The sequence below is a fragment of the Acanthisitta chloris genome, unplaced genomic scaffold (assembly GCF_000695815.1).
Source record: "Acanthisitta chloris isolate BGI_N310 unplaced genomic scaffold, ASM69581v1 scaffold1598, whole genome shotgun sequence".
Taxonomy (NCBI): Eukaryota; Metazoa; Chordata; class Aves; order Passeriformes; family Acanthisittidae; genus Acanthisitta; species Acanthisitta chloris.
The window spans coordinates 173,240-185,588 of NW_008685161.1; the positions used below are offsets into that span (position 1 = coordinate 173,240).

Consider the following 12,349-nt stretch of genomic DNA (forward strand, 5'->3'; position numbering starts at 1 on the left):
CTTACAGCAATACGGGGGATGATGCCACAGCACAGAGAATGTGATCCCAGACACACTGGAAAAGCCTCGCAAAACGCTGCATAACAGCAGCACTGCATGAGATGATGTCCTCTACAGGACATGTAAGACAAGTGCTTGTTCCCTCGCTTCAGCTAGGATTACAGGACTCCTATGTACAGAAAAGATGAAACAGAATGGTGTAACTTGGCCACTTACAACAATTAATTCAGCAAAACTCCAAGAGGGAATCTTAAATGGGGAAAATACACCCCAAATCTCACTGGAAATAGAAAATACTTCTAAATAGCTACAGGAACAGATATTAAAATGTGCAGTTTCCCTTCAAATTAAATGGGGACTCTGTTTACAGGATTTTTGGTCAACTAGATTACACAGTTGTGCAAGAGGTAGTCCTCATCTAACAGTCACTCAAAAAAAAATGTATAGCCTTATCCACTGAAGACCATGTACAGGAAAGGTACAAGCTGCTTTTGACAGCTGTGCTAAATGGAATTTGGAGACCTCACCATTCTGGATCACAACATACAGTACTTGGGACCTCAACTGTGGTTTTTCTAGTCTTTTACTCTCTGAATATGTATATATATATTTTTATGATGACACATACATATGACAATGAATACCATACAGCAACTATTCCACATGCTATGCACCTCTGGCACTCAGTTAACCCAGTATGACTAGCTCAAAGCTACCCCAAGGCCTGTCTCTAAGTAAATCCATGCAGAAAACCTCATTATTTTCAGACCATGTTAGAAAAATAAGAAAGAAATAAAAGTAGAGAGGAAAGGAAATCAGGAATTCATTTCTGCCTTTAAAGAGACAGTTGATGAGTGTGTGGAGATCTGATGCGCCAATGTCTTCTTTGATTAGACATAAGCAATGTTCTACGGACACACCTGAACGAAATAGATTCTCAGACTGAAAAATTAAAGATTTCCGAGGATATCTCTAAAAATAATAAACAAATGAAAACTTGATTATAAGAATACCTGTAAAAAAGATGCTAAAAGGCAACTATATATCCAGAAATATCAGGAAAAAAGATATTTTTTAAGAGTTAGAGGGCTGGGAACCTTAAAAAAGCAGCACACAGGGATACATGTTATAGAGAGTTATCTCTCCCTATCAGAAAACAACCCAACAGTGCAGAAAGAGCTGACTTCTAAACTAAACTAAAATTAAAAAGATCAGAATATAAAACCCCTGAACAGGAAAACACCCTCAAGCTACACAGACCAGGCAGGTCAAACTTGTTATCATTTTGTGATGAGGTCAAGTTAATCAGCCACATGTGGCTTGATGGCTTATTTTGTAAATTGCTTCAGCAAAACCAAATCAATGTTTGCTAGCAAGCCTCAGAGCTCTGATTCTGATTGAACAGTGCTGGGTACCCAGGAAGGAACAATTAGAAATATAGTCATCTAGACATCAGTACTCTCCACAGTAACAAGCCAAACCTCATTTTGCTCCAGCTATAATTAATATCCCAACTAAGTTTCAAAGCCCAGAGCAGAGAGCACCTCCAGGCTACAGCCCTCTTGATGAAGATCATTCCACATTTCATCTGCACCGCCAGTCCAGCAGCTGAAATGCATCCTCCTGTCCACACAGTCCTTCTGGAGCAATCACTGGCAGGATCTCAGCAGGACACATTTTCAATGGAGCCATGACATTTATATCAACTGAAAAGTCTGCCCTAGTATCTTATGATGTGCTAAATGCCTTTGGAAGCTGTTCACTCAAAATGAGCATAATGCTCCACACTGAAGCTTGTCCTTGGCTGGCAGGCTAGGGTTGAATTGTATTGGAATGGTGGGTTTTGTCTTTCACTATTTTCTACAAGGTCTAAGCTTGCATTAAGATAAAGAAACAATCAGAAAAACATGTGGTCAGGCATGCTACTCACACTGATCCTCAAAACTGCACAACAAGAATTTTAATATAATCACATGGTATCCTGAAGCGCAGAGGGGACATGAAATACCATTTCACATGCAAGGTAAGATGATAACACTCCTCAAATGTCACAGCTTCATCACAGAGCAGGACAAGGATTACCCAGCACTGCCTAAAATGACTAGAGACAAATGCTGGAAGTGAGACTTGTCCTGCCCATCTGAATCCCATCCAGTTCTGAGTAAACCATCCACAGTGCCAGCAAGCACTAAAGACTTCAGGTAGAAGCACCAGGGTCTCTGAACTGATTGAACCATTCGACTTGCAGTAAGTGTTGGGGTTTTTTTTGTGGAGGTTTAGGAGTTTTGGGGAGTTTAAAAGTTTTTTTAGATCTAATTTCCACAAAGTTATATAATAATACACACATTACCTGGAAGAAATCTCACAAATCGTGGCATGAAGTGGTATCTGGGACAGGAAATAGAATCGTTTTCAAGTGAAGGACCTTAAATATGCAAAAAATACAGAACATCTATGAACAGCAGCATATTTGAACATTTATCAACAGCAAAAGAAGAAAAAAGGCAACTCTGCAGAAAACGAAATCAATGAATGGTGATTACATTTGATAGGACCTAAATTTCAAGCCAAAAAGTAACAAAAAGCACAGCAGAGGAACAGAGGCAACTTCTAACAAAAGCTTTCACAAGGACAATTTAAAAGAAATCTACAATAATTTAAAAATAAAAAGAACCTAACAAAACCCCAGCACTTTTAAGTAAAAAGGTAATACTAAAGGATTGGTTTATATAATTATTTCATTAAGCTTTACAGATACAAGCACTAGTTTATTAGCTTCTTCCAATTAGTGGGGTGCTTTTTGTTTACAATAACAAAGATAAAAAGGAAATTTTCATGGTACTATTTCGTGGGGTTTTTTTCCATTTCCTAGTCATCATATAAAGCTCTGCACAAAAATAAAAAGTAAGGCAGTAAGCACCTGGTGTTAAAAAGTAAAGAACAATCATAAGCAGTGATATGAAAGACAGCACTGATACTAAAATATATTTAGTATCAAAACAAAGACCACACAAAATGTATTAAACCTGTGTGTTCCTCTGTTTAACTGCAGTTAAGTGCAGACTACATCTGCACAGACAAAGTCAAGACACCAAACAGACCTATAGGTACTGAAATTCTTTTGATACTCTCATTTTAATTTTAGACTGTGGGATGGATCATCCCTGAAATTCTCCTTTGTTGCAGTCTTCACAGAAACAAGCATTATCCTCTTGTCAAGTCAAAAACATTCAGCTATAATGGTACGTTATCCTTCTACAGCTGTCTGTATGACATTGCTTTGTAAGTTGACTGTACAGAAATACTGTATGAGCAACTTGTTTGTTAGCTTGTAAAAAGAGAGAGAATAGTTTACCTGACACCTTAGCTTTCAAAATACTATGCACATGATACTCTGCAATATTAAACTTAAAGTAATATTTACTGTTTGATTAAAAAAACCCCAGTTTTGGATTAAGGAATAAATTTAGTTTATGTGTTTATCTTAAACTAAATTTATAAATTGAGAGTGAGTGAGAATACAGTGCCAAGTTTATGTGTTTTCATTGCTATATCTCATGCTATTGAACTATAATATACTTCATCTTCTTGAAGCATAAAGTGGAAGTTTGTCCCTCTCATGTAAAACAGCATTTACTTGGCTATTTTGAAGACCCTGTCAAAGGCAAAGTTACCTTTAAGATTCCAGTCATATAGCTCCAAAATATCTTTGAATAGATATGAAGAGAACAGCTCAAGACCTCTCACACAAAAATTCTGTGAAACAAAAAGATAAACAAAAATTACAATTATATAATCCTGTAATACAAATAATGTTACTTACGTACAGTTAAATAAAACAATGGAAAAAGTGTCTTCGTATTTGCCAACCACTATATAGTTTTGGAAACAGTATTGACCTATCTGTGATCATCTACTGTAACATAACACAGTGGTCTCTTCATAAAGCATTGTCAAAAAAGCATGTTATTGTAGACCATTTATTCAATGTTCAAATCAACACTACAGGCAGAAATTTTGAATCTGCAGTAATTTGCCAAGCACTGAAACTCCTTCCACCTGAGCAAGCTAAGCAGATGACATATTTCTGAGAAGTAATTTTTTCATAATTCACTTTTTCCTACATGTTCATATTAGAAGTCCATAAATCACCATCTGTGGTATCAATATCACTTCCATAGCAACATACCAGTGCAACACAAACTCTGGATTATGACCTCAAGGGCCAACAGGAGAGGAGGAAAAAAAGACAAAAGAAAAGAAAAAGATTATTTTCATCAGGTAAGGAAGCATCTCCTCCAAAGCAAATAGCTTGCATTCAGAAATGAAGGAACTTATAAACATTCCTGAACAAACAAAATCAGGCCAGGTTTATATAAATTGTGCATGTATTATATCAGCCATACATTCCAAACCCAATACCATAATCTGTTTTGCAAGAAATCATTAGTAAAGATGTTCTGCAAATAATACTGTAGCCATTTCACCAGAAGTCCCAAAAAAATGTTCACTTCTCTATTTTGCTTGGTGGCCTTTGTTGTTTCAGATCAAGATCTGGAGACAACACAGCAGATTTACTAACAAGAATTGAATTGCTTTGATCACATTAATCTTTCTGTGGAAATTTCAGGGCTGTTGCATATATTTAGATGCCATTGAACAACAAAAAAGAGATAACTAGAAAGAAAAATGTAAATATATGTGACTAAATTAAATGCTGATCCTATCTTTGTAGTTAATATGCAGGGGTTTTTCTATACCTACACATGCTGTTCCACTGCAGCAATTTACTTCACAAACTGGCTTCACCAGGGATTAATTTGTAATAAAAACCCCCACCACCACAAACAGATTATGAACTGAATGTGCTTTGTTTGTATCCACAGGAAATTTGTTTTGGCAACAGCTTATATTAAGCACTGATAAGCAATCTTCAGAGCTTCAAACTTATGATTAAGTTTCAGCTCTGCCATTGACTTATGTGGTCCTGGCAAATGAGTACCTCCATACACCTTATTTTTGTCATCTGTAAGAGAAGGGTAATGCCTAACTCAGCTTACAGATAAGAGTATCTGACATATATTGTATATAACTTAAAATAAAAGGAACCTACAGCTATAAGAACTTCTAACTATTTGATTTTAATATATGATAGCCTAGGTAGATAGATTTAGGCTAGTACCTGTGAAACCAAGTTCCTTTTCAGCCACTCCTTCAGAACACAGCCAGTCTCTCAGAGACTTCACAAGATGGGATTCTGAAGAGTTGAATCCATTAAGCATATCAACAATTCATAACCCACTCTGACTTTTAGACTAATTATCCTCCTTACCTCAGGCATCATCTCTTCAATGAAATGAATTGTATAGTCAATGTTAAATCTGATCACTTTACACAGAGGAATCTGAAAGGAAAATAAGAGTTTCAGCATGAAAAACTATACAGCATCAACTGGTTTGTATGCAAAGGTATTACTGTCTGCTGAAAAGGGCACTTGCTAAAACAGCTGCTCTGGGGGCTCATGCAAAGACAGGAAGACAAGCTTGTGCAAGAGAGGTAACAGTTCTAACCTCCACCTCTGTAATAACACAAGGCTGAGAGCAGAGATGGTAAAGGAAGGCTAAATAATGCCATCTACTGGAGACGAAATTTTCTGCAGAAGTAGTAAAGCTCAGTAAACCCTTATCTTCTCTCACTTGTGTATTTGGAAGTGAATCTGTTGGTGGTGACACGACATGTCAGATTTATAGTGATCTGAAAGCAAAGTGTTTTTAGCATGCTGACGATTCTGTTAGCTATACTGTCTTAAAACGTGGTTTTAAGCCAAAGCAACACAATGTAAGAACTTGAGGATAAATTTACAGGTTTACACTAATTTCAGGCAACAAAGACTCTCAGAAGTTCACTCAACTTACTAGGTAGACAAACATCTCATTCCTTTTATATACCTTTGAAGAACGTTTCTTTTTTGCAAAGTCCATAGACTGCTGAAAGTGTTTCACTTTTGTAAAATGAGATTTTCAGGAAAAAAGCTAAATTTCTAAAAGACTACAAAAATGCCTAATCCTACCTTACATATCTACAGCTCAGCAAGTTCTACTATTGTGCAATGCCTCAAAAGTATAAAAGAATCTTATAACAGTTCAGTGATCGGTGAAAGTGAAGCAACCCAATATAATTTTACATTGATAAGCACACATATCTGAACAGTACTGGAGTTGCACTGAAATCAATGCATATAACTTATCATGTAGATATCAACAGATTTAGGCAGACAAAAAAAAAAGTCAAACATTTGAAAGTGGGCTGTAAAAAGACACAAGCAGAATACTGTACCTCTGCTAAGAAGCTACACCAAACAACCAAACAAAAATTGCATTTCTTACAATTTGATACAATATTAAATGCGACTATAAAATAGAAACCCTTGGAAGTTAAATACACCAATTAGAATCTGAGGAGATTTAAAATCTGCCACATTTAAATCAGTGGAGCTTTTAAAAAAGTAGAGGGAGTGTTTGCTTACTGTCTAACACGCAATTTGTGCTAGGAGTTAAATACTTTAGAGAACTGACCATGACTAAGATCTCTATGTATTGGAGTTCCACATACACAAGCAAATACATAGCAAAGGAACATGTGGCTGGCACTATAATATTGGTTTGGCATTTATACTAGAAAAAATACAATTTCTCTTAAGACTGTACTAACTGTTTTCCCTAACACTTGAGCTGCTCAATTATTACTCAGTAAGAACTGCAGTAAGACTTATAACAGTGTGCCAAGACTTCACACTACAGAAATGTGGTTTGTGCAAAGCTTTCTGAAGAGCTTTATACCAACAGCAATTGACACCACAGTGTTGCTTTGTATTCAACTCTGTAAAAAAGTAACCATTTGCAGCTGATCAGTTCCCCTATTCCGAATGAGAAAAAAACCTCACCACATAAGCACAATGTCTTCACTAACTACTTGTATCAGTTTTCCTTACCCTCTGTATATTCAAGATTTCCATAACTTTCTGCTTTCCTGTCACATAGTAGATACAAAAATAGTAAAGATAAGGTGGCCTCTTTATGCTTTTAATGGGAGTAAACCAAAACTGCTCTTTTTTTGCTCGTTTGCAAAGTGAAATTGTAAAGCCTTGAGACAAGTCTACCTTGAACCTCAAGGCTGAGTTAATGCTACCAGGCAGCAGTGCTTCATGCAGCCATGCCAGAGGCTGAACTTCACTCTCTCACTGACTTCTAGCCAACCTGAATCCCTTTCCCCTGCCCATCAGAAGTAAAGTATCGTCATGCACATTATATAAGCAAACTGTCACGGAAAAAGTAATTTCTTCTCAGTGCCTTTCAGTTCCAGTATCCTTACATCCCAGTCCTGCATTGATAGCCATTCTTTTACTGGGTTTTGGCATTGGTGGTGTAGCTAGTAACAGGTATAAAAACCACGGAAATCAGCACACACTGATTGTTTTTAGAAAACCCTGAAATAATCCAGATGCCAAAAAATCTTGAAGTGTACAGAAATTAAATATTTGCATGTTTTCCATTCAGATTTGGCTAACTCAGCTTATACTGGAAAAGCAGGGCAGTCAGGTACCAATCATGTCCTTTCCTTGTTAAATGTGCTTTCAAGAGACAATATTAAATGCCTGTAAATACCTGCAGCTTTTACTAAAAATCGGAACTTGCCTAGTTCCTGAAGAAGCTGAACAGCTGTTAGAACGTACTGGATAGGTCCAGGTAAGTTTTAGGAAGAAAGAAAACTGTTTAGCATGGATATGTGCAGAAGTTCATTTGTCACTTAAAGGGAACACCTTTTCTGTTGTCGCTAGTGTTTTTCAACTTTGCCAACTTAACAAACCTATTAATCCAATTTAAATCCAATTAGCGGTTTTAAAAAGTTATTCTATGGTTTATTTCACTTCCAAACTGTGAAACACAAAAACATTACTTCAGTGCACATCACAGCCTCAGTCACAGTTTGAAGACACTGCTTACCACAATTAATCAAGACAAAATCTGACACTCATTATCACAAATGACTTTCCCCTGTCCCCAGTGCTGGCAAGATGTTTGTAACATACATGTTTTGTTGTCTTACAGAAGTTCTGCCTCAGGGCAGAAACAGCATACCTTCCAAAAAAAACCCATGTATGTAGCGATGAACATACTTACGTTTGTTAGTGGGGCATGTGCAAACATTGAGAACCCTTCAAAGATATATTCATGGTCATCATACTCAATAACAGTAGGTCTGTCTGTCTTAAAAAAAGCAAACAAAACCACGATGGAGTAAGCAAGAAGCAGTACTACTTTTGTCACTGAAAACAAAAGTCTAGTTAGAATTATTTATAAAGTACTTACTAAGAAGTTTGTGGGAGGTGACACAGTAATTCGATAGTGGTATAGTCTTCCAGCATTGTTGGTCATGGGGCGACATGGTTTGATGGGCTTAAAGAAAGAGATAAGCAGAATTATGTGTAGAGTCAAGGCAAATTTAGATTAAAAGAGAGAATAAAGCATTTCTAATAGCCATTAAATATGCATTAGGAAAAATTAAATAAAGGCAGGTAGGCATAATTAAGTATTCTGGGAAGAGGGAAAGTGTGGTCTTATTTACATTTTCACATTTATAAATATTTTTAAAGCTATTCAAAAGCAAAAACAAAGGTGAAAAACATTGCTTTTTTTTTCCATTTGGTTCTCCATCTTTCTTACACACAACTGTTAGTTGTTTGGGTATCAGAATAATTTCCTCTTCTATATAAATTTGTTTCAGGAAACGTATTTTAAAAGCTTATGAAGAGGAACCTGAACCTTAAATACGAAGACCTGAAGGTACATTATCAAGATAGACAGGCCAGCTGAGATATCAGCTCATCTTCTTGAGGCAAATCTGACAGAGGCAGCTCTGGTAACCCTGCTCTCTCCCAGGTTGTAATGCCCAGCTGTGAGGTCCAAAGGCAGCCAGCTCTTCATGTACTCTGGTGCAACACCAGACACCTGGGATTCATGCTCCTTTCCAGCTTATTCTAAAGCAGTCCTATGTAAAGACCTAAAACTCCTCAACAGTCAGAAAAAAGCCAGTTTTTCATATGCCCTACATCCAATTTGCTGCAGTTTGGAGGCTGCTCCAGCCTGTTCAGAATGCACTGTCTGCATGGGAGAAAGCAAAAAAAAAAAAAAAAAATCACATCACTGCAATGAGCAGGGTACTACTATAAACAGTGATACAAAAGCTGGGCTGATGGCAATGGCAAGACAGCTACACCACTGTACTACTCTGGACACTTTGCAAAACCCATCCAGTAAGTAAAGTTATCACACTGCCTGCTCAGCCCCAAAACAAGCCTCTCACTGCTGTGACAAGACAGTTAGGAAACATCCAGTTTAAAGCTAAGCAGTTTGATCTACAGGACAGTGTGAAAACTAGTTTATCCTGGATTTTCTGAAACCTCAGATTCCCAGATGGCCTTGCTCCAGGGAGCTTCATATATATATATATAAAATCAGATTTCTCCTCCTAAATTTTCTCCTTCCTTCTCTGCAAGGAAAACACTAGAGAGAATGTAGGGAGGAATTGATCCTGAACTGGAGTAATTTATAGTAAGCTTCAGACCAAAGTCATTTTTCTGAACTTGAATAATGCACAGAAACATTCATAAAAACCCTTAACTGCAGAGAAATAAAAGACTGTATCAGTAAAGATACGTAAGAAGGTCTATTAAAAAATAAATTTTTTTCATGAAAATTTACAAAGACAAATTGTCAAGCCTACATGCTAAGGCAAGAGCACCTCCTGACAAGCTTTCTGCTCCTTTCAGCAACAGAATTACTCTTTACTTTTTCTTTGAAAGCAATTGCTTCACAAATCAGGCCCTTCACAACATATTCATCCACTTGAAGACAGTAGATGTTCGATCACTGTATTTTTATTAATGCAATCGTGTTTCAGAAACTTTAAAAGAAACCAAAACAAACTTAGAATTAAACAAACACAAGAAAAAGTTTTCCATAGTTTTCAGGTGGATTTCATTACCAGTATTGCATTTCAAATATGAGGTTACAAAACTAAGTGATTTGAAGTTGCACAAGTGTTTTCTACTGAGCCTGTAAATCATGGGGAAAATCCTCAAATCAACCCCAGTAGGAATTTATAGCAGCAAGTTTGTATTCATAATTGCAATTCTTAGAATTACTAATACCTCTTCACCAGGATAAATGCCATGTCTTATTCCCGTTCGTCGGGCTTTAGCACTGCACTTGCACAAAGGTCCATCATTCATCTGTCAAAAACAAAATAGGATTCTGTTTTTATTGAAAAGTGGTTTGGGAAAAGTATATTGGTTTTAATGCCTGGATTGCTGATTCTTCTAAAAGCCTGTCATGCTTAGATTAAGTGGATGTTTCTAAGCCAATAAAGCTGAAAACAGTATAGACTAATGTAAGAGAACCACACAATAGCATTAGAACTTCATCACAGTTTCAGAAAAACAAGATGGAAAAACACTCTCAGCAGAATTGTACCACCCTGCTATTAAATACATCTTTTTCACTTCTTACATATACAAACAGTACACTGCCTGCCTAAAACAAAATTCAGGTCCTAAACATGTACACACCCATATTTACATGCTGAAATCTCCACATTAAAACAGTTCCACTAAGTTTACTGACTGAAAACCTATCCCTGACTAAGCCCTCTGCCATGGGACAAGGCTATCACCTGCAGCATGCAAAGCAGACCATTAAACATTTCACTTGGTACTCTGAAGAACTAATGGAAACACTTCAAATCCATCCTGTGAACAGATCAGTAAAAAAGATAAAGGGGGGAAAAATGACCCACTTCAGTATTCTGTATGGGTGCATCAAGTAGCTATACCAAAAAGGGCCAGTGCACACATGATAAAGCAAGTTACTTTCTTTTCATTTTTATGACTTAGATCAATGCGGACTATCACTTACTGCAACACCCTAAAGCTTTCTGCTCTTAACATTATGCCCACTGCAGAAATCCAACAAAAGCAATCCAGAACCAAACCAGATAAACAAATTAAGTCCCCAACCCCAAGTTTTACTCAAAGTTTGAATCCAAGAACTTATACTTTTTTAAACCCAAAGCAATAACCTTGCAATACAATACAGAAACCAGCAGAACTTTCCACGCTATTACAATAAGTTTGAAAACAAACAGCATCCATGGTGGGGCTAAAGAGCATCACTGCACAATAAATATAAGGTTAAGATACTACAGGAAGCAAGAACCACCAAACTGCTGTTTATGTTAGCTTTAAGCAGTTGGGATAGAGATGCAACTTTTTAGTTTCCATGTTAATTCTCTGAATGTTCACCTCAGTTTAGTTTTTTCAGACTGGCACAATCTGTATGTGAAGAAGAACGTAAGAATTGGGGCACTTCTCTACTCCTCTGGAAACTTAGTCACACAATCTTAGCAACGGAGCGACGTGACAGCTTTTTGTTCATGTATTTTTTCTTGACACACTGAGGGGACCCTCCGAGGAAAGTACAGGCTTGATAAAATTGTATCATGCTTATTTATAGGTAGAAGTCTATTTCCTCACTGGTTTATACAGCCACAGAACAGAAAAGAGTAAAAAATGCAGTTAACAGCTAATTGCTCATCAGTCCTCCCAAAATAAGGGCCTACTGAGGCTATTTACATAATCATCTTTTATTTTCGAAAAAATCTCATGCTTAATTCTTAGAACTACTCAGCACTAACACTGCCTTTGTTACATTAAATGCACAGACCAAAACTGAGAGAGATGTGAAGTACCGGTAAAGCCCACGACTTGGGAAACAAGTCATATCTATCTATCTATCTTGTTCCTAATGACACTGCTCATGGGAAAAAATGCAGAAGAGCTATCATGAAGCAATGATTTCATTATGACAAAATTATGGTTAAAGACCACAAATTTACATAGGCAGTACCTCCTAACATTCTGACCAACAGGGCAACACAAACAAGCCAATAACACTTGTAAGGCAAAGGCCACTGTGGTGGCATCTGTTGTAACAGTTGGCAACTGTCAGCACTGCTGGAGATTATCCAAATTAACAAACACATTGATTGAAGGGTTGGGAAGATCCATCCTACAAACCTAGTTGTGTGTCAGATGGTGTGCTTGTACATGCCAGTGTGCATGGCAATCATTCCTGTTTTATTTACTGATAGTTAGAAAGCATTTTGTCATACCAGATAAATGCCTATGAAAAATTCAAATGTTTTCAAATAAAATCTACTCAGAAGTAGTACAGCACTGCCAAACTCACCATGATCCAAATTCAGCCCTTTCAAGAAAGATGATGGGTCAGTC

At 36.9% G+C, this 12,349-nt stretch overlaps 1 protein-coding gene across 1 annotated transcript in view; it reads right to left on the reverse strand.

Annotated features, from left to right (window-relative positions):
• Positions 1–12,349, reverse strand: part of DROSHA (drosha, ribonuclease type III) — a 67,025-nt gene that overhangs the window by 44,791 nt on the left and 9,885 nt on the right. The window contains exons 6-11 of the mRNA XM_009079616.1: positions 10,211–10,291; positions 8,370–8,456; positions 8,181–8,267; positions 5,333–5,404; positions 3,675–3,756; positions 2,351–2,425 (exon numbers count right to left, since the gene is read on the reverse strand). Of these exons, the coding sequence (XP_009077864.1) occupies positions 2,351–2,425; positions 3,675–3,756; positions 5,333–5,404; positions 8,181–8,267; positions 8,370–8,456; positions 10,211–10,291 (484 nt within the window). The remainder of the gene's footprint in view (positions 1–2,350; positions 2,426–3,674; positions 3,757–5,332; positions 5,405–8,180; positions 8,268–8,369; positions 8,457–10,210; positions 10,292–12,349) is intronic.